General features: G+C 37.1%; 3 protein-coding genes across 3 annotated transcripts in view; 2 read left to right on the top strand and 1 right to left on the bottom strand.

The window, feature by feature from the left end:
* LOC149602820 (ATP-binding cassette sub-family C member 1-like) overlaps positions 1 to 26,962 on the bottom strand; it is a 449,544-nt gene that overhangs the window by 323,894 nt on the left and 98,688 nt on the right. The gene's annotated exons all lie outside the window — the stretch shown is intronic.
* LOC149602824 (ATP-binding cassette sub-family C member 1-like) lies at positions 598 to 18,340 on the top strand. The gene is made up of 4 exons (XM_089860207.1): positions 598 to 790; positions 3,501 to 3,869; positions 17,678 to 17,845; positions 17,927 to 18,340. The coding sequence occupies exons 1-4, from the start codon at positions 779 to 781 to the stop codon at positions 18,113 to 18,115; spliced, it is 738 nt and encodes a 245-aa protein (XP_089716333.1). The 5' UTR covers positions 598 to 778; the 3' UTR covers positions 18,116 to 18,340.
* LOC149602823 (ATP-binding cassette sub-family C member 2-like) lies at positions 18,004 to 26,488 on the top strand. The gene is made up of 5 exons (XM_089860342.1): positions 18,004 to 18,111; positions 22,070 to 22,269; positions 22,450 to 22,576; positions 25,434 to 26,203; positions 26,273 to 26,488. The coding sequence occupies exons 2-5, from the start codon at positions 22,079 to 22,081 to the stop codon at positions 26,382 to 26,384; spliced, it is 1,200 nt and encodes a 399-aa protein (XP_089716468.1). The 5' UTR covers positions 18,004 to 18,111; positions 22,070 to 22,078; the 3' UTR covers positions 26,385 to 26,488.

The raw sequence follows: 26,962 nt of genomic DNA, 5'->3' as shown, positions 1-26,962 counted from the left end.
CTACAAGAGGTTGGAAAACGATATCACTATCTCTTACTTTTTGGGTTTTAAAAGATCGTGAGTGATTTCTTTTCCCAACCTCTTTAGCTATCAATTAATTCAAGAAGAAATCTAGAAAAATTTGGTACTGAAACATATTTTAGTTTTTTAATAGTGTACAAACGTTACTCCCTGGGCTTTTCATTATAAATTTTAGTCCCAAAAATGACTAAAACGCCGTTGAAATCCATTTTTAACTCTAATACTCGTTAAGCCTATACTAATTATAAACAGACGATACGTATTTATAAAGAGAGGCTGCAGACGTGATTTCCCAGATCTCCTTTCGCGACTTTGCAGCCACACTATTGGTTGGAAAATAAAGCTCAAATTTCCTACGAGAGGTGGCACTGGCGTAATGATTTCGGTTAATAATCGTGACGTTCGCGGATCCCATTGCCCTCTACATTATGGAAGCTAGCGTCCGAGACTCCTTTGTCATCTGCTCATGGTCGTACTGTAAAACCGAGTTTTGAAATTATAGTTGACGTCATAATATAACGGCAAGTAATTTCACGTTTTAAAACATTAAGTACAAAACAGTCTCCCATCAAAGAGGTATTGTTTTTTGAAAAAGATTCGTACAGGATTGACACTTTGACCCTTCCTTTAGTTAAAAGATCTCAAAAGGTCGCAAATCCTCCAAGTAAATCTTTACAGACACACGTCTCGGTAAGGAGAATTTCAAACTTGCTGAATCGTGGGGAAACCAAGCATTACGTGGAGCACATGCCTGGCGATGCTCAATATGGTATGGCTATTAAACAGGAACTTGAAAAAAACGACAAGGGTCACTTACTATATCCTGCAGCTATTCCCTCATAAGCGGATATATTTAAGCTCAAAATTATTTGTGGGTAAAAAGTAAAAGTACAAGCTTGAGGGCGAAGAAAGAGACAATCGAGGTATTCTCTCCAGAACTCAACCAGTGGCGCCGCCAGGATATACTTACAGATAGGCTAAGGAAGATTTGGGGGGGGGGGCCTTATAAAATTTCAAGAAAAAAATTTAGTTGCACAGCGTCGATAATGTTAAATTAACTATTTTTATCAAATTATTCATATAGAGAAGTTTATTATATTCAGTATTATCAGACAATAGACATATTATTATATAAACAATAGTTTGCGAAAATAATAAAAACACGGAGTCGGAGAGAGAGGGGGATTTTCAGTTAAGCCCCCTATGAGGTCACTGTGCAGTGTCGATGTGTTGAGGAAAAGGGAAATTACCAAAAGAGTCTGACCTCGAAGTTTTATGAGACCAGAAGCAAAGAGGAGTGACAGAGTGAGATAGAAACGCGCTTTTTAAAATCCGCCGAAAAATGGGAAAATAGGGGGTAGTAAAAACTATTTTCGGTACGTTTATTTTCAGGACGCACATCCTTTGCGCATGGGGGTGTTGACCTTCTCGCCCCATCTCTGTCATCCCGTACGTCAACTATGCGCGAGAAAGCTGCGCTCAGGCGCCGCGGTGTACCGTAGATTTACCCCCGTTTTCACCACGCATGGTTCACGGCTGCCTATACTGATTCTCTCTCCGTCTTTCTCTCCTCTTTGCCAGTAGGAACGGGAGAGAAGAAGGTTAGGTAAAGAGCGCGAAACAAACAAGATGACCCAAAGGCTGAGCTCATAATTTTAGCCACATCATAACGAATAGAAAATTTCAGTGAATAGCCCCTCGATAAGTGTGATATAATGACTACTAGTAGTCCTATCGTAATTCATTTTCTACTGTTATAATTATAATAGTGCGACACAAATAGGTAAACTTGCGCACCCTTTAACAGTGCAAAAATGATTAATCGTAACGCATAAGTAAACCCTAAATTGAAGTACAGAAAATCAGACTGATTGGTGCCTCGATGCGCTATCTTTAACTGTGCTAAAATGATTGCCCGTAATCTGTACATCAATAATTTACCTTCTTTTATAATTGTAACAGTTCGACACAAACCGAAAACTTGAGTGAGTAGCCCCACCAAAAACGCATACCTAAACCTTAATTGAAGTACAGAAAATCCAAGTGATTACCCTCTCGTTTCCCTGACCTAAAATATAATTACCTGGACCGTAACCCTTACGTTCATAAATTTACTTATGTTAAAATTGTAATACAATATATTAGATATATAAAGATACTGTATACTTCCTTTTGCTCTTAAAATTAATTTACCTTTCTGGAGAAATACATGCATTTAAAGTTAACCTTGATTCCCTTGAATGTTTAAATAGAGGAGCGTGATTGATGCGTGAAATCCTTATTGTCGACGGGTGACAGAAATTTTAAAGGGAGAGTTTAACACCTTCCATTATATTAAGGCAATCCAATGATCGTTTCTTTCGCTTTAGATATATCGAGAAAACGTAAAACACAATTTACAATCATTAACCTCACTTGTACAATTAAGTGAAATGCTTAAACTTACTATTAAAATCCCCATCCATGTAAAAAAGGTCGAAAAATACCACCTCACCACAATCCTCTTTCATTCACTGTCCCTTCAATGACGAACCAAAATTTTACACTACTCTTATACGAGAATGAAAAACTAAGGGTCTCATCCTAGTTGTACATCATACAATGTGGCTAAAAATCAAAAAGCTAGATAACTTTTCTGGCTAGTCAAAAACTTTTAACACGAAAGTGTTAACCCATTGCCCATTTTGTAGAATATTTTAAAAATCAGATGCCAAAAGGTTCATCATACTTGTGAAACTTTGTCTAAAGTAAATTGCCTTGTAGGCCTGGATCAAAATATTGTAATAATGGTATTTCAATATTATGGGAACCCCCTGGCGGCGCCACTGAACTCAACCTACTAATCCGGAGCATTGGTATAAACCGAAAAAGACCCCTTATAATAATCAGGTTTATTCCCATAGCTTAATCTCGCGGGCAAATAGGAATTCCGGCTTAGCACAACAAGCAAATCTAATGTAAACCAATTAACGTGTCACTCTTAAAGAGGAAAGCCTGAAGTCGCTTTTGGATTGTTTCCAGATATTTTTGAACTCAAAATTGGTCAATTTTGACCAATGTTAACAATAGTTTATTTATATGAAATTTCCTCAGTTGAGATTCAGAAGGATACGTACAGGATTGTCATACTGACCTTCCCTTTAGTTAAAACATATCAAAACCACACCAATCTACTAAAATCATTACAGACACATGTCTCGGTAATAAGAATTGCAAACGTGTTGAGTCGTGTGTAAACCAAGCATTAAGTGCAGCAGAAGAAACGAAAAAGGCCGCTTACATTTTCCTGCTGATATTCCTACGCAAGCTGATGACTTTAAGCTCCTTTAAAAATCTAATTTGTAAAAGAAGCCAACCTATATGTTGTTCTTAAATAGGAAATCCAGAAGTCTCTTGTTTCCATATTTTCTTAAACAATGGTTAAATTTTCACCAGTGTTAATATCAATTTTTTGCATGAAAATTGATTGATTTTTCAAGATTGAGATTGAGAAGGGAACGTTTCATTGGAACCTGGAATACGAAGCAGCGGCGTCCCTTCAGGATATCAATTTGAAAGTGTCCCGCGGTTCGTTGGTGGCCGTGGTGGGTCCGGTGGGTTGTGGCAAGTCATCCCTCTTGTCCGCTCTGGTGTCCGAAATGCAGAAGACGAAGGGGGAGGTGAGAGTGGCCGGGAGAGTGGGATACGTCACTCAACAACCCTGGATTCAGAACGCCTCACTCAGAGAGAACATTCTCTTCGTCGACGAAATGGACCGGGAAAGATACGAAAGCGTCATTCGCGCATGCGCCCTACAACCTGACCTGGACCAACTACACGCTGACGACGAAACAGAGATCGGAGAAAGAGTACGTAAAATCTTAATCCATCATTGGGTTTTTGGTGGAATGTCTCTTGTCCCCTTCCTAAAAGAAATAGGGACCCATAAATACAAGAGAGATTTTTACCTCTCCGAGCCCTTACAAAAATGTTCTTAAGAATTCCAAAGGCCATTCTTTGAAACCCTATGGAGCCCTTGGGATCATTTTCTAAAGGAACAATTCCCAAAGACTTTCTTTGGAATTTCCTAAAGAGGGTTTGAGACAAATGTCCAAAGAATGTCTTGAGATTATTTTCCAAAGAAATTATTTAGGAATTCTAGAGATAAATTTCCAAAGAAGGTATAAGGTTTATTTTCCAAAGAAACTCTGTAGGAATTCTAGAGATTAATTTCCAAAGAAGGTATAAGGTTTATTTTCCAAAGAAACTCTTTAGGAATTCTAGAGATTAATTTCCAAAGAAGGTATAACGAATATTTTCCAAAGGAATTCTTTAGGAATTCTAGATGTAAATTTCCAAAGAATGTATAAGGCTTATTTTCCAAAGAAACTCTTAAGAAATTCTAGAGATTAATTTCCAAAGAAGGTATAACGAAAATTTTCCAAAGAAATTCTTTAGGAATTCTAGAGGTAAATTTCCAAAGGATGTATAAGGCTTATTTTCCAAAGACACTCTTTAGGAATTCTAAAGATTAATTTCCAAAGAAGGTTTAACGAATATTTTCCAAAGAAATTCTTTAGGAATTCTAGAGGCAAATTTCCAAAGAATGTATAACGTTTATTTTCCAAAGAAACTCTTTAGGAATTCTAGAGATTAATTTCCAGAGAAGGTTTAACGAACATTTTCCAAAGAAATTCTTTAGAAACTCTTGAGATAAATTTTCAAAGAACATCTAGGGAATATTTGCCAGCGAAATTCTTCAGGAATTCTTGAGATCAATTTTAAAAGAACGTCTAAGGAATATTTTTCAACGAAATTCTTAAGGAATTCTTGAGATAAATAGAGTAATATCTTTCACATATATGGCAACGTCATAACCCTCTATCTCTTACCTTAGAGATATCCCCCCTTCCGAAGGCAAATAGTATTCTCTAATACAAAGTTGCCTCCAACGAAGGTGATACACAGTTCACTCCCCCTCTCTACCGATATTACTCTATTTCCAAAGAAAGTCTAGGGTTCATTTCCCGAAGAAATTCGATAGGAATTATTGAGATAAATTTCCAAAGAAAGTCTAGGGTTAATTTCCCGAAAAAATTCGATAGGAATTATTGAGATAAATTTCCAAAGAAAGTCTAGGGTTAATTTCCCGAAGAAATTCGATAGGAATTATTGAGATAAATTTCCAAAGAACGTCTATGGAATATTTTCCAACGAAATTCTTAATGAAATCTTGAGATAAATTTCCAAAGAAGGTCTGGGGTTTATTTTCCAATGAAATTCGTTAAGAATTCTAGAGATGAATTTCAAAGGGCCAGATATATTTGCAATTATGCTTGGCATATAATTATCTCAAAATATTTTTACCCAAATTGTTTAGCTAAAGTTTCCTTGCATAGACATTGACTTTGATGGCTAAAAAATTAAAAATGGTTTATCATATTTACCATTTTTCTATTTTTGCCTTTAATAATCCGTGAGGTGTTTATGCAAAGGTTAAATTAAATTAAAAGCAAAATACGGGTAATTAAAATAGTGATGTTTAGATTTACAGGGATTATAAGCTGGCAGTCGAAACTTTCGCTTTTGAAAAGTAAAATTAACCTAAAATTAATTCTTTGGTGACATGTTTTATCTTTATTTCGAGCGTAATTAGAGTCCCAAATAAATATTTTTTTTAAAAATATTGTAGATAAAATTAGGTTAAACGCGTTTCTGGTATTCAGAAAACTCTGAGTGAAAATACATTATTAAGCTTAACAACAACATATTTATCTACTGCTTGGCCATTGAAGCCTCCAAAACCCACTTAGTACCCCATACATTTGCACAAGGTTAAAACTTTCTGCAGTTTTCGGATGTTTCTAAGTCGATTAAATGTCTGACTTAATAAGTAGTTTCGCACTGCATGCGAGAACTGCCCGCACTATAAGGGGTGTTGTTCAGCATATAAGAACTGCACTCCCTGCATTGGGATATGGTTCTGCATGTGAGAACTATCCTCGTTTCTAGAGGGTTAAATAAATTTACCCTATTATCTTCCCTATATTTCCAAAGATATTTCCCAAGAAAATTTTAACATATTTCCGAAGAAAATTCCAAAGATATTTCCCAAGAAAATTCCAAAGATATTTCCAAAGATATTGCCAAATATATTTCCAAATATATTTCCCAAGAAAATTCCAAAGATATTTCCCCAGAAAATTCCAAAGATATTTCCCAAGAAAATTCCAAAGATACTTCCCAAGAAAATTACAAAGATATTTCCCAAGAAAATTCCAAAGTTATTTCCCAAGAAAATTCCAAAGATATTTCCAAAGCATTTTCCAAAGAAAAAGAGGCCAATATTCCCCAATTTCCCAAAGAACCCCTTAAAAATTTCCTAAGGAATTTTCTAAAGAGTTGTAAAGAAGATTTTTGTAAGGGAGTGACGATGACGTCACGGAGAGGTATTACACTGGATGATCTGGGTGTGTGTTTGTCTGACCGAGTTCGCAGTTGGCAAACCGGAGCAAATGGGTTCGCAAACAATATTAGCTTCTACTCCATTATCATCGTTAGCGTTAACCCTTAAGATGCACGCGGCGATCAGGTAGGGTTACGAGAAACGTCTAACCTCTCTATGGCTGGGCTTCCACCAAAGGTGTATATACCCTAAATTAAGAACGGCATCAATAGCCATGTTTAAAATTATTTTAGGAATAAATTTACTTAAAGCGATTTAACTAGAATTAAGGTAAATTAATGATGATTATAATAATTAAAATAATTAAAATAATTAATATCAATTATATTTATTTAATTATTTAGGAAAAACCTCTTAATTAATTAGGGCATAACTCGGGAGAGGTTCATTTTGGTTTCCCAACTTGTTATTTCCCTAGTAGCGCCGCCAAGTCACGAACGGCTTAAGAGAGCAGTGGCTCTCTTGGGGGAGATAAGATAACTCTGAGAAACCTATAGGGGTCATTGCCTCACTGGACAAATGTCCTATAAAAATATTAGGTTTGCAAAAATATTATGGTCTGCCGGGACCATTATGGTTTTTAAGCAATCTTGCTCTTGATTTGACTTTTTTGGTGTAGAAAAGTATGGAACGTAAACGCTGCAGTCAATTTGGGAGAGGTTTTATTATCACTTCATGCGTGTCATTCTAACAACAAAACCCATGCGTTGTCGAGGAGATGAAGTCACTGATATTTAAAAGTAGAGTGGAACCTGGCTTTGGCAATCCTCTGCAATGTCATTCTACTTATGCGGGTAGATAATGAGAAAAATTGTACTGGCTTCTTAGAATGACAACCGTAAATTTGAACTCCCACATCAAGACAAACAGAACACTTCGTTATAACTTCCAAGCATATCCTCACAGTAAAGCAGACAACATTTTACATCTAATAAAGATATGCCTTGGACACATGGAAATCTGTCAGTGGGAAAAACAGGAAATGAAGCATATAACTTTAGGGGAGATATAACCTTTGTGTTTGAAAAGGCATAATTGTCTACGCATCAACTGTTAATCCTATATTTTCATAGCTTGATTCACAACCGTTTTGTAGTATAAACACTATGGTCTTGTTTCACCTCTATGTCTATTTATTACAGACACGAAAATCAATACCCACAGTTTACTTCACCTCAGATCTCAATAATTTACTCTTTGGTTCACTAAGCTTATTAGGGATAATACTTGATTTACCCACCGGAGTCTAAGGGCTCGTTTTCATAGGCGCGAGTTGCGTGAAAATTTCGAGCGAAAGCGGAAACGTTCGAAAAAAGTACGTTACAGCGCGTATTCAAGCTCGTGAAGCGTGAGCGTATTCGAATTTTCTAGCTTCTATGAAAACAGGGCTTTAATCTTAACTTTCTTCTTGAACACACTAAAGCAAGGATTATTCTATATACAGATGTAGGATAGCTTAAGTAATATAAACATTCATTTCAAATAATAATTTTAAAAAATATCCTTGGAATATCAAAATGAAACAGAGCCTTAAAGCTACAAAACTACTAAAGCATCGTATTCACGAAAAACATCTCTACATATTCACTTTTTATTATGGAAACAAGCTGCCCCAGCAGAAAGGACAGGTATCGTTCCTTTCAACCGAATTCCCAATGGACCGAAATCCCATTCGACCGAATATCCCGCAATGATTTTAGATTTCCAGCCCAATGGCTATATTCCCGATGGACCGAAATCCCAATCGTCCGAATATGCCCTTAAAAAATACATGAATATAACTTGAAACACTGTAGCCGTCAGCGATTCGGTGGTGTAGTGGATACGATGCTGGACTGCGAAGCGATAGGTTGTTGGTTCGAATCTCCGTAAGGTATGTTAATAGTATTAAAAGTAAATGTTTCGTGATACTAATTAAAACGCTCACTTTCATTCCTTTCAAGGCAAGAGATATATATTACTAAAAAACAAATTGTGCTTAAAATGAAGTACAGTCTTAATGGTAGTACCATCAATGTCTTTAAATTTTAAATTAAAATTTTAATATTTTGGTTTCGGGTGGGTTAGGTTAGGTTAGGTTAGGTAAGGTTAGGTTAGGTTAGGTTAGGTTAGGTTTGGTTTGGTTAGGCTTGGTTAGGATTGGTTAGGTTTGGTTAGGTTACGTTTGGTTAGGTTTGGTTTGGTTAGGTTTGGTTTGGTTTGGTTCCAATAATTCGTTGACACCTTTTCCAAAATATGCTCCTTTTAATTAGCTACCACCTTTTCCAAAATATTCTCCCTTTAAATAGCTACCACCTTTTCCAAAACATTCTCCTATTAATTAGCTGCCACCTTTTCCAAAATATTCTCCTATTAATTAGCTGCAACCTTTTCCAAAACATTCTCCTACTAATTAGCTGCCCTATTTTCCAAAACATTCTCCTACTAATTAGCTGCCACATTTTCCAAAATATTCTCCTTTTAATTAGCTACCACCTTTTCTAAAATATTCTCCTATTAATTAGCTGCCTCCTTTTCCAAAATATTCTCCTATTAATTAGCTGCCACCTTTTCCAAAATTTTCTCCAATTAATTATCTGACATCTTTTCCAAAATATTCTCCAATTAATTATCTGACATCTTTTCCAAAATATTTCTATTATTGCTAATAAATTGTTCGTGGTAAGAGGCGGGCTTTTAATACTCATATAAATAATCTTTTTACCTCCAAACAAGGTTGGGTTGGGTTAGGTTAGGTTAGGTTAGGTTTGGTTAGGTTAGGTTAGGTTAGGTTAGACTAGGGTAGGTAAGGTTCGCTGTAATTAAAACGTAGTTAAAATAAGTGCAGTAATACATTTTCAACTCACATTTATTTTAACAATAATAAGTTGTGAAATTAAAAATATATTTAATGCAAAACCACACAGTATGTCTTCTTCCAGTTCAATAGAATTTCGGTCCAATGGGACTATAATAAAATCGCACCTTTGGCTACGTTCGGTCGAATGGGAACCCAAAAAAACCCCCCCTTCTGTCGAATGGGAATTCGGTTCAATGGGACCAAAGCAAAGGACACCCGTGCGGGATATGTAAGATAATAAAAATTTAAACAATAGGGGCTAAAAAAGCGAGCATTAGATAAAAAATTCTTTGCTAGACGCCATACCTCCAGTTGTGAGAGTCTAATAAATATTAACAGTAGAACTCGCAGCAGACAACTCCTTCTAAAGACTTAAGCTTTCCACTAGCACCATCGCGCGCCACCATCCTTAACCCACCGCACCAACGCGTGCTTCGGAGGAGGCGGAGTCTATTTATCCTTTTTTGCAGCTTCAGCTAGAGTTCGTTCTGGTGGAGTCACCAAATAAGTGTTTACTTTAAAAAAACGAAATCGGAATGATGGGGATGAAAATCCCGAACACACGGTATTCCTGTCGCCATGCATTGCCATAGCTATTGCTAGAGAGACCTTGAAAACCGGGTCCAATACTTCGTGCGAGAGGAGGATTCTCCCCCGCACGAGTAAAAAGGGAATATTAAGGTTCTGTAGTATTTCTTAACACATAAACACAAGGCGAACTGCTAACGCAGCGCACTAGTGTAACAACGGACGGACACACACAGACAAACACATAGACTGCTGTTTAACTCTATCTGCCTCAATTTTGAGTTGAGAAACATGATTATCCTAAATACTAAAATAAATATAATTAATATTTCATAATTCATATTTTATTCGTTAGTTATTCACCTTATTGAGCGTTACATCATTTTAAAAAATAATAATTAGACATTCTTGAGAGACTTGACTAATATTGACGTTCGAAATGAAGGATCCGCCTGTTGCTTCGCCTTACTCACATAGGTAGTATATAAGGGCTTCAAATCTTAGCTGTGGATAAGAACAGCGCAATTGCGTGAACATTTTGTGGAAGCCGCGCCATTGGGAGTCTAGACGTTTCTCGTAACCCTAGCCGATCGCCGCTTATGTCTTAACAATGATAATGGAGAAAGAAGCCAGTATGTATATTGTGTCCATGTGGGATGGACAAAAAAGCAGATGATGGTGGCGATTAGAAGCCAGTAAGTACAGACTGGTGTCCATAGGGGTGGACAAAAGAGCGGCTGATGGTGGTGTTTAGAAGCCAGTAAGTACAGACTGGTGTCCGTGTGTGATGGACAAATGACAAGATCATGGTGGAGATAGACAGACATTGGTGTGATAGCCATTGTGAGTGGAATACACTTATCCAAATTTCCGGGAACTGTATGTGCGGTCTAGAAATTGAGAACAAATTTGTTCCGATTTTCCAACTGCGAACGCGGTCCCCTGGGGTGTAACAACAGACAGACACACATACACACCCAGAGACAGACACGTCGAAATTAGAGCCTCTCCGTGACATACGTCACTCGGAGAGGTAAAAACGACAGCTGTAGTTGCGCAATCTGAACGAGATATTTTTTTAGAATATAACAGTAGGTGTAATATAATGGTTGCGACACGCCTACTAAGAAAGCGTTATTGTTCCGCCCTGCAAACTAATTGTCGGGAGAGTATGCCGTTTCGTAAACGTTTCGTCTAGTTTAAATCCATTTCAGATTCAATCTCGCAACTCTTTCGTGTAGGAACTGGGTCTAATTGACCCTGTGGCGGGTCCCGATACTCACAAACACCCTAAACGCACGAAAAGTCTGACAAACGGGGTTGGGGATCTGCCTCTAAACTGCTCTGACTAAAAGTCAGCCTGAAATTCCCTGTACGATGCCATTATAATTTCCGGTTCTCTTTCGTTCACTGGTGCTTCAGAAGCCATTTTTGTTTGTGAATATGCCAGTCACGTGAGTTTTCACGGAGTTCTGGAGTCAGGTCTGTAAAATTCTGTCAAGACTCAAGACAGAGCCTGGAACTAACAAGCCAGGGCAAACGTTTGATTTTGCTCCGGTTCGGTGCAATGTTGTCTGAAAAGCTACGCAATTGACCCTCGATCCTCTTTTTTCCCGAACCCATAACTATCCTGTCATAACCATAAGAGCGAAACTACAACTGCTAATCTGCGCCAGGCCTGCGCAGGATCAACAATTATATTACACCTATAGTCTGTCAAACGAAAGAAGAGCCCTGAGAAATTTGTCCAAATTGGTGTCGCCACCATCGACCCCATAGTACTTTATCAACTTGTTTTGTTTTGTCAATAGTCGTCTGAAATATAGTCTGCTATAAACAGATAGGCTTAATCGCAATAGAACCAATACATTTTGCAATATATATTTAATATGTTTATGTTTCATGGTTTTTTACGATCATCGAGTATTATAGAATATAAAACCAAATTAACGACAAGACACCAGTTTTATCTTTGTTGAACTAGCATTGCAATATATTTTAATGACATAAGTTAAAGTACTTGTCCATAAGTCTAAGTAGTTCAGCATAAAAGCGTCTTCTTCATCAGAGTCTTCGCTGTCTTCTTGCATATTAATTTTAAGAGGTTCAATTGTGGTTTCGATGATGGGATCTTTTTCCCAATACTCATGCATTATATTCTCGACGTGCTCTATTGCCTTACGCCATTTCTCTGGTGTCACACGTTCAATGGCCCTCAATGTTGCATCTTTGACCGTCGAGAGTTTGAAACCAGAATTCTGCTTCGCAACGTCGTTCTTCACTTGTGCCCATATTAGTTCAATCGGGTTAAACTGGCAATGGTACGGTGGAATCCTCATTACCGTGTGACCTCTACTTTTAGCAACCTCGTCAATTTCGTACTTCAGGGTTCTGGACTTGTGACGCTTTATTATTTCATAAAGTTCACGTCGAGAATATAATGCATGAGTATTGGGAAAAAGATCCCATCATCGAAACCACAATTGAACCTCTTAAAATTAATATGCAAGAAGACAGCAAAGACTCTGATGAAGACGTGGACTGAAGACGCTTTGATGCTGAACTACTTAGACTTATGGACAAGTACTTTAACTTATGTGATTAAAATATATTGCAATGCTAGTTCAACAAAGATAAAACTGGTGTCTTGTGGTTAATTTTGTTTTATATTCTTTAATACTCGATGATCGTAAAAAACCATGAAACATAAACATATTAAATATATATTGCAAAATGTATGGGTTCTATTGCGATTAAGCCTATCTGTTTATTAATAAAATCTGTCATTGTAGACAAAGACTGGAAAGTGTAAAAGATAAGGTTTGAAAATGAACTGCCTGAAGTAACAGATATTAAAATTTTCACTTTTGAAGACATCATTATAAAACATCAATTATTTTAAAAAATTCTTATCTTACTTTTTCTCACCAAAATTACTTCGGGAAAGTATTTTAAAAAGGAACATGCGCGTTATTTTAAAAATACTACGGCTTTACATTTTGTTTTTTATCAAAAATTTAAAATTAGGTAGAAAATTGACCCTATAACGTGAGAAAATCGTTGAGAGCTTACAAAATATAAACCGTATTAAAACTTTACAAAACATATTCCTAAATTGTAAAGCTTTCAAAGTATTAAATATTAACGTGCTGTGTTGCTCTCAAAGATCACGATCAATCTACAGATCTTTTCGACACTAATAACTAAATCACAAAGAAAAGGCCTATATTATTTTCCGCTACGCAATATTGTCAATTTCAAAATATAAAAATTTAAACTCTTCAAGAGAAATCTTTTCAGATATCCAAGCATTTGAATCTCCTAGAATCAAATGTTAGTTGAAAGTAAAACCAGTACCAAGCTAGTATCCCTTAAACCCTTCTAGGTGACAACTTCTATTGAGGACAAAATACTTGGTAAATATTGCTGAAAAATATTTTGGGAAAATGAAATTTTGGTGAAAAAAAGTAAGATAAGAATTTTTTAAAATAATTGATGTTTTATAATGATGTCTTCAAAAGTGAAAATTTTAATATCTGTTACTTCAGGCAGTTCATTTTCAAACCTTATCTTTTACACTTTCCAGTCTTTGTCTACAATGACAGATTTTATTAATATCTGTCACTTCAGTCTTCATATTAATTAAAATTCTTTAGAAAATATGGGAGAAAAAGTCCTAGGCCGTTGCGCGTCCATCGGTAATCTAGCTTAAATACCAGCCGTCGGTAATACGGCTAAATTACCAGTCGTCGGTAATCTAGCTTAATTACCAGTCGTCGGTAATCTAGCTTAATTACCAGTCGTCGGTAATCTAGCTTAATTACCAGTCGTCGGTAATCTAGCTTAATTACCAGTCGTCGGTAATATAGCTTAATTACCGGTCGTCGTTAATCTAGCTTAATTACCGGTCGTCGGTAATCTAGCTTAATTACCGGTCGTCGGTAATCTAGCTTAATTACCGGTCGTCGGTAATCTAGCTTAATTACCGGTCGTCGGTAATCTAGCTTAATTACCGGTCGTCGGTAATCTAGCTTAATTACCGGTCGTCGGTAATCTAGCTTAATTACCGGTCGTCGGTAATCTAGCTTAATTACCGGTCGTCGGTAATCTAGCTTAATTACCGGTCGTCGGTAATCTAGCTTAATTACCGGTCGTCGGTAATCTAGCTTAATTACCGGTCGTCGGTAATCTAGCTTAATTACCGGTCGTCGGTAATCTAGCTTAATGACCGGTCGTCGGTAATCTAGCTTAATGACCGGTCGTCGGTAATCTAGCTTAATTACCGGTCGTCGGTAATCTAGCTTAATTACCGGTCGTCGGTAATCTAGCTTAATTACCGGTCGTCGGTAATCTAGCTTAATTACCGGTCGTCGGTAATCTAGCTTAATTACCGGTCGTCGTTAGTCTAGCTTAATTACCGGTCGTCGATAATCTAGCTTAATTACCGGTCGTCGGTAATCTAGCTTAATTACCGATCGTCGTTAATCTAGCTTAATTACCGGTCGTCGGTAATCTAGCTTAATTACCGGTCGTCGGTAATCTAGCTTAATTACCGGTCGTCGGTAATCTAGCTTAATTACCGGTCGTCTGTAATCTAGCTTAATTACCGGTCGTCGGTAATCTAGCTTAATTACCGGTCGTCGGTAATCTAGCTTAATTACCGGTCGTCGGTAATCTAGCTTAATTACCGGTCGTCGGTAATCTAGCTCAATTACCGGTCGTCGGTAATCTAGCTTAATTACCGATCGTCGTTAATCTAGCTTAATTACCGATCGTCGTTAATCTAGCTTAATTACCGGTCGTCGGTAATCTAGCTTAATTACCGATCGTCGGTAATCTAGCTTAATTACCGGTCGTCGGTAATCTAGCTTAATTACCGATCGTCGGTAATCTAGCTTAATTACCGGTCGTCGGTAATCTAGCTTAATTACCAGTCGTCGGTAATCTGGTTTAATTACCATTCGTCGGTAATCTGAATTAATTACCAGTCGTTGGTAATCTGGTTTAATTACCAGTCGTCGGTAATTAATTACCCTTAATTGGTAATCAAGATTAATTACCCTTAATTGGTAATCTAGATTAATTACCCTTAATTGGTAATCTAGATTAATTACCCTTAATTGGTAATCTAGATTAATTACCCTTAATTGGTAATCTAGATTAATTACCCTTAATTGGTAATCTAGATTAATTACCCTTAATTGGTAATCTAGATTAATTACCCTTAATTGGTAATCTAGATTAATTACCCTTAATTGGTAATCTAGATTAATTACCCTTAATTGGTAATCTAGATTTATTACCCTTAATTGGTAATCTAGATTAATTACCCTTAATTGGTAATCTAGATTTATTACCCTTAATTGGTAATCTAGATTAATTACCCTTAATTGGTAATCTAGATTTATTACCCTTAATTGGTAATCTAGATTAATTACCCTTAATTGATAATCTAGATTAATTACCCTTAATTGATAATCTAGATTAATTACCCTTAATTGATAATCTAGATTAATTACCCTTAATTGACAATCTAGATTAATTACCCTTAATTGATAATCTAGATTAATTGCCCTTAATAGATAATTTAATTAGTAACCCTTAATTGGTAATTTAATTAGTAACCCTTAATTGGTAATTTAATTAGTAACCCTTAATTGGTAATTTAATTAGTAACCCTTAATTGGTAATTTAATTAGTAACCATTAATTCGTAATTTAATTAGTAACCATTAATTCGTAATTTAATTAGTAACCATTAATTCGTAATTTAATTAGTAACCATTAATTCGTAATCTAGTTTAATAACCTCTAATTGGTAGTCTAGTTTAATAACCTCTAATTGGTAGTCTAGTTTAATTAACTCTAATTGATAATTTATTTTAAGAACGTTTAATTGGTAAACTACTTTAATTATTTAAATTCGTAATCTAGTTTATTTATCTTTAATTGGGAGTCTAGTTTAATTATCTTTTATTGGTAATCCAGAATAATTAGCAGGGAAAAGTTAAAATGTCCATTAAGCTAGTTTGAATTTGACTATATCCGCGACAATTTAGACCCGTGTGTTTTGATGGCGTCGCTGTAGCGGCCGCGTCAACGTCACTGCAGCAATATTAAAGCCGTCTTATCTCACTATCGATAGGCCATTCCAACCAAAAGGCATTAAGAAGAAACAATCGGATTATTATGAGGCAACTATACGTTAAAAAATGCCAACATTGGTCTCGCTGATATTTCCTAATAAAACAGTGTATAAATGCTAACTTATCGCAGATTGGGGTAGTTTTTAAAATTTAAATTTAAACATACTTAAAATTAATTTTTCTCAAAAACCTTAAAAATGGTCCTAGAAAAAGGTTTAAATTTTGAAATAAAACCATTCCCAAACGTAACAAACGAATATTTAATTTCAAAAGGGTGGCGACAAAATGGCTAAATTTGAAAAAAAACTCCATGTTATTTCTATGGGAAAATTTAACTTTTTCACCAAAAGGGCTGATTAATTTTATGGAAATGAAAACCACCCTTAGCAACTTTATTTTTTATACAATAAACTAATGGGTGGATCTTCTTGAAATTTTAACCACATATTGAGGGCCCGAATTGTAGTTCTGTGGAATTTTTTCAAAGCAGTTAATACGATACAAAAAAAGTTATAACCAATCAAAAAACCATCCTTATACATTAAAGTCGGTATGAGGTCTTATCTAAGAGAGCTATCGCTCTCCTAGAATAGCAGACTATATTACAGACGACTATTGACAAAACAAAACAAGTTGATAAAGTACTATGGGTCGATGGTGGCGACACCCATTTGGACAAATTTCTCAGGGCTCTTCTTTCGTTTGACAGACTATACTTAGTGTTATAGTGGGCGTAAAATAGTAAGTCAATATAAAAAGAGTAATTCACGTGACAAGAAGGAACCGATTTAACATCCTTCGACCCTCTTTCTTCCACTGCAGGAGTTTAGGTTGGGGGTGTAGAATACTGGTTAACTTCACAACGCTTCTCTATTTCTACTCCTCCCTGATTTATGGCACTGCCATTTAATAGCGGTTCGGTTTTCAAAAACAGAGAAAGGTTGTTATTGTCCCTGACTCTTTAAAGACGTTTAGAAATAATGATCAGACGCGCGTGATTCATAGTAAGTAACACTATAATGTGTTTCCACTCATTGCGGCTTAATATTATTACATAATCAAGTCCTTAGATAAACTAATAAGCAAGAGAGGTGTTGCGCTTCTGCGCGCTTAACTTAGGGCAGTGGATGTTATCGAAAATATGCCCCATGAACCCCTTCCATATAACTTCTGTTCCACGGGAAGCTACGGAAATAGACCGTAAAACATAATGCGTTTTACCAGAAGCGCATGACATACGAAGTGATTTTCTAGACTCTTTGGTAGACCCGTCTCATACGGAAAGATTTTTATTTGAGTCGGCACTAGCCACCTATGGGGGAATACTGACAAAAACTGCATCGATTTATTAGGGTTGCCGTCTGGCGAGAATAAGGGGAACTATTTCTAGGCGGTGAGATACGCCTATTGGCTGAAATGTTTTGGCTGCTCCTACAAACGCCACCCGAACCCCACCCGCTTGGATTTCTCGGCGCGAGAGGAAAAATAGTGTCGGAAAGGGGGCTGACATTTCCCCCCCCTTGATGGTAAAAGCTTTCCGTATAAGACGGCCGCTATGTTATGCATAATAGAAAATCACTTCGTATGTCATGCGCTTCTGGTTTTACTTGAAAACCCCGTCCTTGCGTCGTTTCATTCATAGTTCCATAGATGTCTGCCTTCGTTAGTAATGCATTCTTTTACTAACTTTGCATGATAGGGTATCAACTTAAGTGGTGGTCAGAAGCAAAGGGTCAACATAGCCAGAGCAATTTATCGAAATGATGAAGTTCATCTTTTTGATGACCCGTTGGGCGCGGTTGACTCGCACGTGGCCAAACATCTCTTCAACGAAGTCATCGGACCAAAGGGATTACTTCGAATGAAAGTAAATAACGCTACTTTATATTTTCTTGGATAACACTTAGCGTTCATTAATGAGCTGTCGATATGTCGTTTCTTCTTACAGACGAGAGTTTTGGTGACGCATAACTTGAGCTTCATCCGAGAAGTGGACGAGATCTTCTTCATGAACGAGGGACGAATCATCGAGAGGGGAACCTATGACGAAATCATGAGTCGTCAGGGAATAGCCAGAGATTATTTCGGGCAACACATGAGTGACATGAGCGACGAGAATAGAGAAGAACCCTCGTGAGTAGATTTCGAGTTATATCTACACTTTCTACAGCCAGTACGTAGCAGAGAAGCGAACATGTACTGTACAAAATAACCGAGCGAATTTCATGGTGGACAAGTACCGCCGTGTGACGTGTACTCTTTGTAGAGATAGCCCTTATTTTAAATTTCTTGAATTGATTCTTTCAAGTTGAAACATGCCCTTACGAAAATGTATGATCAAATATTGATCAAATGAAGTTAATCCAAAATTAGGCCGATCAAACATTGACAGAATTTTGATTACAGAAAATAAAATCAAAATTTGTTCAAAGTCTGAAACCTTTCAGAGCAACGTTATCTCGGCCATTACAAATATTAAATCACCTTTATCAGGAGTTCATAATAACCCCCCTTCGGGGGGGAAGTACGAAACAGGCCATAGAGCTAATGGTAAAAATCGCGAACAGCAAGATTCTGTCGTTGCGCATAGAAAGGATTAGCCTGTTTATGGACATACAATCTTACAGTATATCGTAGTGGTATCTATGCTCCTTGGTTTTCGTTCCAAAACTTTCGCTGGCTGGGATTTCCGTCGTTAAGAAAAATGGCGACTATGGTGGACGTAGAAACACGATTGAATTCTTATATTAAAGATACTGGGAATAAATTTGTCCATACCGTCTTAAATTAACCACGGAATTCTCACTCACACAAATCACAACAAAACATTAATGACGATCGTTTAAATGTTTTGTAGAAAACTAGAAATCATCGATAAACTTCTTAGCCAAGGCTTAATGTCCACCGCACCGACAGACACAGACGCGAGCTGTTTTCGCTCCCAAAATCACAAGATAAAAATAGTGCTAAAGCGGAAGTGTGGAAGTTAATGCGCGTGGGCGCTAAAAATTGGGGTAACTATTTCTTTGGGAGTTAAGCGGTGTATAAATCCGCTGAGCTTTACGGCGAAACTTTGTTGTTACGGGCTTTTTAACCAGTTTCGTACTTCCCCGTTATTATGAACTCCTGTCCCGATTTCCATTTGATCAATTATACTAACTTCATTGAGAGAGATATTATCAAATACGGATAAAATTTAATTTGATAGGTATCCCAGTAGCAAAAACTAGTCGGGCCGACACCAAACCTGATCAATCGGCACGATAGAGTTATCGGACTGCCGGTCCACAATACTTCATGCCCGAGCCATTGAGTAGTCAAGGCGCACTCGGATAAGAATAACGCGGTCTTCAAGCCGACTCAAAACTAACTCGTGGAGTGACAGTTGGAATATTTTAATCGCGTCACTAAACCGTCTCAAAACTAACTAGTCGAGCAGCAGTTAGATAAGGAGATGCCGTCACTAAACCGACTAATGACGTTTAATCGGTTTAGTGACGCTCATCTCCTTTTCTAACTCCTGCTCAACTAGTCAGTATTGAGTTGGTTGAGTGACGCTTATACAATATTCCGGCTGTAACTTGACAATGACAAGTTAGATTTTGGTTGGCTTGAAGGTCGCTGGATTTTTCTACGAGGGCACATTGACTACTCAATGGCTTGGACATGAAGTATTGTGGACCGACAGTCAGATCACTCCACTGGGCCCATTGATAAGATTTGTTGTCGGCCCGACTCGATTGGTTTCTCCTGATGGGTATGGTTATGAGAAACATCTAGTCTCCATATGGCGGGTTTCCTCCATAGCTACCTTTCATACTCTAACCTGTGATTAGAAACCCATTTATACTACTGATTTCTTTGAGGCCCAACAAGTAGCATACGCTGCACTTCAAACTTCAATTTTAGAGAAGTGTCTCAAAAATATTCAATTGTTTTTCTTTAAAGACGTTTACCGACAATTAACCGATTTGGACAACTAACCGCTTGTACCGACAATTAACCGACTACAAAAAGTACAGGAAATGCTACTGGGGGAGAGATATTATCGAAGTCGGACAAATTTAATTTGAGAGGGAGAGATTTTATCAAAAACGGATCGAATTTAATTTGATAGAGAGAGAGATTTTATCAAAAGTGGATCATATTTAATTTGATAGGGAGAGATTTTATCAAAAATAGATCAAATTTAATTTGATAGGGAGAGATTTTATCAAAAACGGATCAAATGTAATTTGATAGGGAGAGATATTATCAAACACTGATCAAATTGTGTTTGATGGGGCCAGATATAATCAAATATAGATCAAGTTTAATATTATCAAAGTGACCAAAATTCGATCCAACAAGCCTTATCAAAATTTTATTTGATCAATTATTATATATTTTGGTATTTTTTTTATCAAATTCCCAATATTTGATCAGGGTATTTTCGTAAAGGTGGGGGTTGCATTGTAAGAAGAGCGGCAAGTTCTAGCTTTCCAACGTAGAATTTTTTTCTCACCAACTCGCTACGAGTAGCCCAAAGTCGGATCCACAAAATTTCGAATTAGAGATGCTGTACGAGGTTACTGTCCTTTTGGAAAGTTGTTTTGTCAACTAAACGCGACCAACGACAGTGAATGTTCGCCACTAACAAGATACACACGCGTCTTACCCACAGGAGATGGAAACGCCCATAAAAATCCCTCTCTTAAATACTGTATAGGAGAGCGGACTTATCTAAATTGACCTTAAATTACAACTCGGACGGTGATTGATTCGCCGGAGCTTAAAACTGGCTCTTTTAAGATACAGACTCCATGGTTGAAGAAGCAAATTTTTGAATTTTTATAACTTTTGTAGTACATTAAATATCAAAGCTGAGAAATTTCATCTTGCATCTCAAGGAAAAGTCACGGGTGAAGATGATACAAAACTGATGACCAAGGAGACGCTCAAAAAAGGAAACGTATGTGCTCTTTAATAAACGAGGAGTGTTTGCATTTCTCTTGACTTCTTGAGGACTAGCTCTTCACCAAGTGATAATGTTATTGCGTATTTGCAGATATCCGTATCACAATTTAAACTATATTTTAAAGCCTATGGGATAACATGGTGTTTGATACTCCAAACAATAATCACCAGTGCTGTAGTCCTTAATTTCGCGTCGGTGTATTGGCTGTCTCTCTGGTGTGCGGACTCCAAGGATGATTTTAAAGCGAACCCAGACCTAAAAGCAACCCGTATAGCAATTTTAATCGTTCTTGGTCTAAGCCAAGCCATTTTGGCATTTCTGAACGCATTCATCATGGTATTTGGCTGTCTACGAGCGGCAAACAGTCTACATGGGAAAATGCTCGACAGCGTATCCCGTTCTCCTATGTCCTTCTTCGACACGACCCCCGTTGGAAGGATACTCAATCGTTTCTCCCAAGATATCGACGCCCTCGACCAGCAATTACCTCCAGTGTTAAGAGCAACCTTATGGGGATTGACATATTTAATTGTTTTCCCGTTAGGAATTGCAATATATTTACCATTTTTTATAATTCCCTGCATTGTTCTGTTCGTAGGATACCTCTTACTTCAGGTAGGAACTCTATTTCAGTCTCGATTCATAAGTGATTATTCAGTATGACTCTCAATTGCTAAGTGTCGTAATTAAACACTGAATACGTATCGAGTGAGGGGTAATCGCTTTGCATCTTTTTTAATCTGGGGGTTGGTTGCATTTTAGAGCTTAGAGTTCTTGAAATTAGACTATTGAAAAAAAAAGAGCATTAAACATGGGCAAGATATCTATCGAAATTTACTAATGTTAACAGACGTTTTTTACGATTTTTATAAAGATTTATTCAGCGAAGAGAACGAGGCCTTGGCGTCACGATTATCTCAACTAAGCATTTCCACCTAGCACTTTCCCCGCGAAATTGAAATAACTGCAAATCTTTGAAATATTGAATCGTTTTAAATGTTTTGCACTAATGTGATTTATTGCAAATATTGTAGAAAACACAAACGTCCAAACCGCGGTGTGCTCGCGCATACTCATACGGAATTACTTCACACTCTTGCATTTTATCTGACGACCTTCTCATATCTTTCGCAGCGTTTCTTGATGTCGAGCAATCGCCAATTTAAGCGCATAACAAGCTTGAGAAATTCCTTCTTGTTTTCGCACGTGGGAGGATCAGTGGCTGGTAGCACTGTCATCAGGGCGTGTGACGCCCAACAGAACTTCGAAGGACACTTCCTCAAACTGATAGACGAATGCACCGCCGCTAACTACATGATGAACATGACGCAAAGGTACTTTTAAAAATGCATCATTTTGTAATTGCGTCTTTTTCGTTTCGGAGCGAGAGCTGTTTCATCATATAAACTACACTTTTACCTTTGGGTTGAAACCGCGCTGTGGATGCTAAGCAAACCGAGCATTCCAAGTCGTTACTCGTTTCTCCAAGTCTATAAAATGCAATTTCTTTTCAGATGGCTGACAGTACGCTACAATATCTTGGGCAATTGCTTGATGTTTTGCACCGCCATTTTTATAGTTTTGAGCAAAGGGACTCTTTCAGCTGATTTTGTAGGATTGATTTTGGCCAATGCCGATAAGGTAAGATCTACCAGTGAAGACGAATAGAGTTAATCAAAATCTTTTCCACACGATTGTTTTTACCTCTCCGAGTGATGATGATGTCACGGAGAGGTATTACACTGGACGTGTCTGTGTGTGTATGTCTGTCAGTCACTGCGTTCGGAGTGATAGACAGTTGGCGAATCGGAGCAAACATATATGCAATATCCGGACCGCGTTCGCTTTTACTCCATTATCATCGTTAGGGTTTAGATGTACGCAGCGATCGGCTAGGGTTATGTGAACCTTCTAGCCTCCCAATCGCCTTATAAACCCTAAATTTCCAATACTTCTTAAAGAGGCATACGCTAGAATTCAAACGTCAACAATAGCTATGTTTAAAATGATTTTATTAATAACGTTTCTTAAAACGAGTTAAGTAGAATTAAGGTAAATTATTGACAATTAAAATAATTGATATCAGTTATATTGTTTTAATTATTTATTTAAGAAAAACCTATTAATATTGTGTGGACTCGGAGAGTTTTATTTTGGCTTCCTAACTTGTTTTCATAAATTGGTACGTTTGATTTCATGACGTGGCAATGACAAGTTATTTTTTGAACTTGACACGCCTTACTAATCTGATGAATTGCTATTGTTTTAAAAATAAAACCCGTGTAACGCAAATTCAAATTACTGCATGCTATTTTTTACTGTAATTTAATTCACAGTATTATTTTTGCTTGCATATTAACGCATGCTCTTTAAGTTCCCTTGCATTTGAGTACCCTCGTACTTTAACGTTAAAGATGATGGCAACTCTTGGTATTACTACACCTAGTCTAAGCCAGAGACTGTTTTAATAATTATTAATAAAAAGCTATGTCTGGGGCTCCAAGTATTAATGGGACTAATCAGTTTCTAAATGCTCCAATTATAATTGGTATTACTTTAAAGAAAATTATAACAAAGGCATGAGCAGTTACAATAACATTATAAATTTGATCATCATTTATTATTGACCCTGGTTGTCCTAATTCTGCTCGGATTAGTACCCTAATAGTGAAAGGGTAGGCTAACCACCCGGTTTATTGTAGTTTCAATTAAGTTGTGAGACTCATTTAATTTGTATCTCCGAGGCTGACGTCGAAAAAAACTTACACGCGAAAAACTGATTTTGGTCATTTTGCAATTGTTAAACCGATTACTCTCAACTACACTGATATTCTACACTTTCTTTAGTGAGAAAGGACTGTAAACTGTAGGTTTTTCAAAAGAACCTGTTTGTACCTCAATGAAATAGTATGAATAACGAAAATATATATTTTTGAAATGACCTGGCACCCTATCCTTCGCTTGATCGAACCTTCTTGATCTAATATATATTCTTTTGTTAATTTACCATTCAAGTAGATCAGGTCTTATCTATGAAAGATATTCATTAATCTAACTGTCTAAAGTTATTTTCCGCTGAATTTCGGAATGAAAGTGCGCAGGCGGTATGGTCCCATTTCTCCCAATTCTGTGTTTCCCAAAATACATTTTTATCCCAAACTTTCCGATTCCCAGTTCTCCCAATCTTATATTTCCCAATCGGAATTTTCATCCCAAACTATCCAATTCTCATTTCTCCCAATCGAATGGTTTCGTCTAATATTTTATGCTGCAAAGGGTTGCTTTCAAAACTATTTTGATTATTTTTAATGCGAATAGGCAAATAGGTTAGGTTAGGTTTGTAATATTTTATAAATCATTTAACTATGGTACGCCTTTTCCACAATATTGACGTTTAGCTTCATTGACTTCTCAAATAATATGCCTTTTACAATTCATTACTGTTGTGATAGGTTAGGTTTGGTTAGGTTAGGTTAGGTTAGGTTTGGTTAGGTTAGGTTTGGTTAGGTTAGGTTTGGTTAGGTTAGGTTAGGTTTGGTTAGGTTAGGTTAGTAATATTTTATAAATCATTAAACTATGGTACGCCTTTTCCAAAATATTGACGTTTAGCTTCATTGACTTCTCAAATAATATGCCTTTTCCAAAACATTACTGTTATGATAGGTTAGGTTTGGTTAGGTTAGGTTAGTAATATTTTATAAATCATTAAACTATGGTACACCTTTTCCAAAATATTGACGTTTAGCTTCATTGACTTCTCAAATAATATGCCTTTTCCAAAACATTACTGTTATGATAGGTTAGGTTATTTTAGGTTTGGTTAGGTTAGGTTAGTAATATTTTATAAATCATTAAACTATGGTACACCTTTTCCAAAATGTTGACGTTTAGCTTCAATGACTTCTCAAATAATATGCCTTTTCCAAAACATTACTGTTATGATAGGTTAGGTTAGGTTTGGTTAGGTTAGGTTAGTAATATTTTATAAATCATTAAACTATGGTACGCCTTTTCCAAAATATTGACGTTTAGCTTCATTGACTTCTCAAATAATATGCCTTTTCCAAAACATTACTTTTATGATAGGTTAGGTTTGGTTAGGTTAGGTTAGTAATATTTTATAAATCATTAAACTATAGTACGCCTTTTCCAAAATATTGATGTTTAGCTTCATTTACTTCTCAAATAATATGCCTTTTTCAAAACATTACTGTTATGTTAGGTTAGGTTAAATAATTTTCCTACCAATGTAAAATATATCATTGTTAATAAAACAAAAAAACTCTCTTTGAACTTATTAACATATGTTTTATGCTGAATTGGGACAAAAGAAATTGGGGGAAAAGACAAAGTGTTGGGTCAAATGGGATTGGGGGATATGGGAATTGGGAGAATCGGTTTGGGTTAAATGGGAGTAAATCGCGCAGGCTTTCTGTCTCGCGGAACAATTATTTATTTTCAACAAATTAAGTACTAATTTTATATTTTGAAATCACAGCTTCTGCAATTTCTAAAACGCTTTATCGCTTCCGCTACGGGTTTGGAATCAAATGTTGTCTCAATAGAAAGAGTTGACGAATACTGTCGTTTGGAGTCCGAGGCCGAGTGGGAGAATCCAGAATCTCAACCACCTGCTGACTGGCCTCAACGAGGACAAATAATATTCCAGGACTACAGCACCAGGTACCGAGAAGGATTGGATTTGGTCTTGAAGGACATAGATGTCAGGATCGAAGCCGGAGAGAAGGTGGGAGTGGTGGGGCGGACAGGAGCGGGAAAGTCGTCGCTGACGCTGGCGCTCTTCCGTCTCATCGAGGGGGTACGCGGTCAGATCGTCATAGACGGAGTGCCAGTGGAGGGATTGGGCTTGTCCGATTTGAGATCGCGGCTGACCATCATCCCCCAGGAGCCAATCCTCTTTTCGGGCACGCTCAGACTCAACCTGGATCCCTTTGGACAACAAGATGACCAGCGACTGTGGGCCGCCCTGGAACACTCGCACCTGAAATCCTTCGTGGCGTCACTCGAGCAGGGACTGTATCACCCCGTGGCCGAAGGAGGTAACAACCTCAGCGTCGGTCAGCGTCAGTTAGTCTGCTTGGCTCGTGCCTTGTTGCGGAACACCAAGATCCTCATCTTGGACGAAGCGACGGCCTCGGTCGACATGGACACCGACGCTCTCATTCAAGAGACCACCAAGAAGGAATTCGCCAACTCTACTATCATCACCATTGCACACAGAATAAACACCATCTTGGACTACGACAAGTTAGTTTAACTACTATTCAAACCAGCTTAAAATGAACGCCTATTTTGATGTCTTGTAACTTTTTAAAGGGTGATGGTTCTCGATCAGGGCCGAATTTTGGAATTCGACTCTCCAGATGTTCTCTTGAGGAATGAGCAATCAGTGTTCTATGATTTAGCCAAAGATGCCAAAATGCTCTAGATCACCTTGATTCAAACCTTTGCAATCAATGTTTTACACATTACCAGTTTAACCAATAACTTTGTCATTCTGTATTTTAATAATTATTATTAGACAAATTTCCCTGTTAATTAAAACGTATCCTTTATTAACACTACGAGACAATTAAGACTTGCCAAAAAAGCTCATTTTAGGCACAAACGGATGTGTTGTAGCAACGTCAAATAGAATCAACAGAAAGTGTGTGTCACAAGAGTGAATGAAAGTCTTCTTCCGTATGGCTTACGACATATTCCTACCAATATCTTTTTCTCTTCATCCCTAGCTACTTCGTTCGACCTGTATTCTCTTTACATCATTTTTAAGTTATAACTAATAATATTTCTCAGATGAAAACACTTAAACTAACCGTGAAACTATGTCCTCTCCTTGCCGTCCAAGAGAGCCGATTCAGAGAAATCGAGACTAAATTATACACCCAATGTTATTTCTATGGCCCTAACCCGTCCCGCTGTGTTGTTATTTTACGTGAACCTTACGTACTCTCTGTGCCGTCCAAGGTGCACAATAGAGCCGCTTCCAAAATATTCGAGACCGTC

Source organism: Phalangium opilio, unplaced genomic scaffold (genome assembly GCF_054372755.1).
Source record: "Phalangium opilio isolate 3A_F unplaced genomic scaffold, DU_Popi_V2 ptg000352l_1, whole genome shotgun sequence".
Classification (NCBI taxonomy): domain Eukaryota; kingdom Metazoa; phylum Arthropoda; class Arachnida; order Opiliones; family Phalangiidae; genus Phalangium; species Phalangium opilio.
Note: the sequence above shows the minus strand (reverse complement) of the source record. Positions and strands in the feature narration are given on the sequence as shown.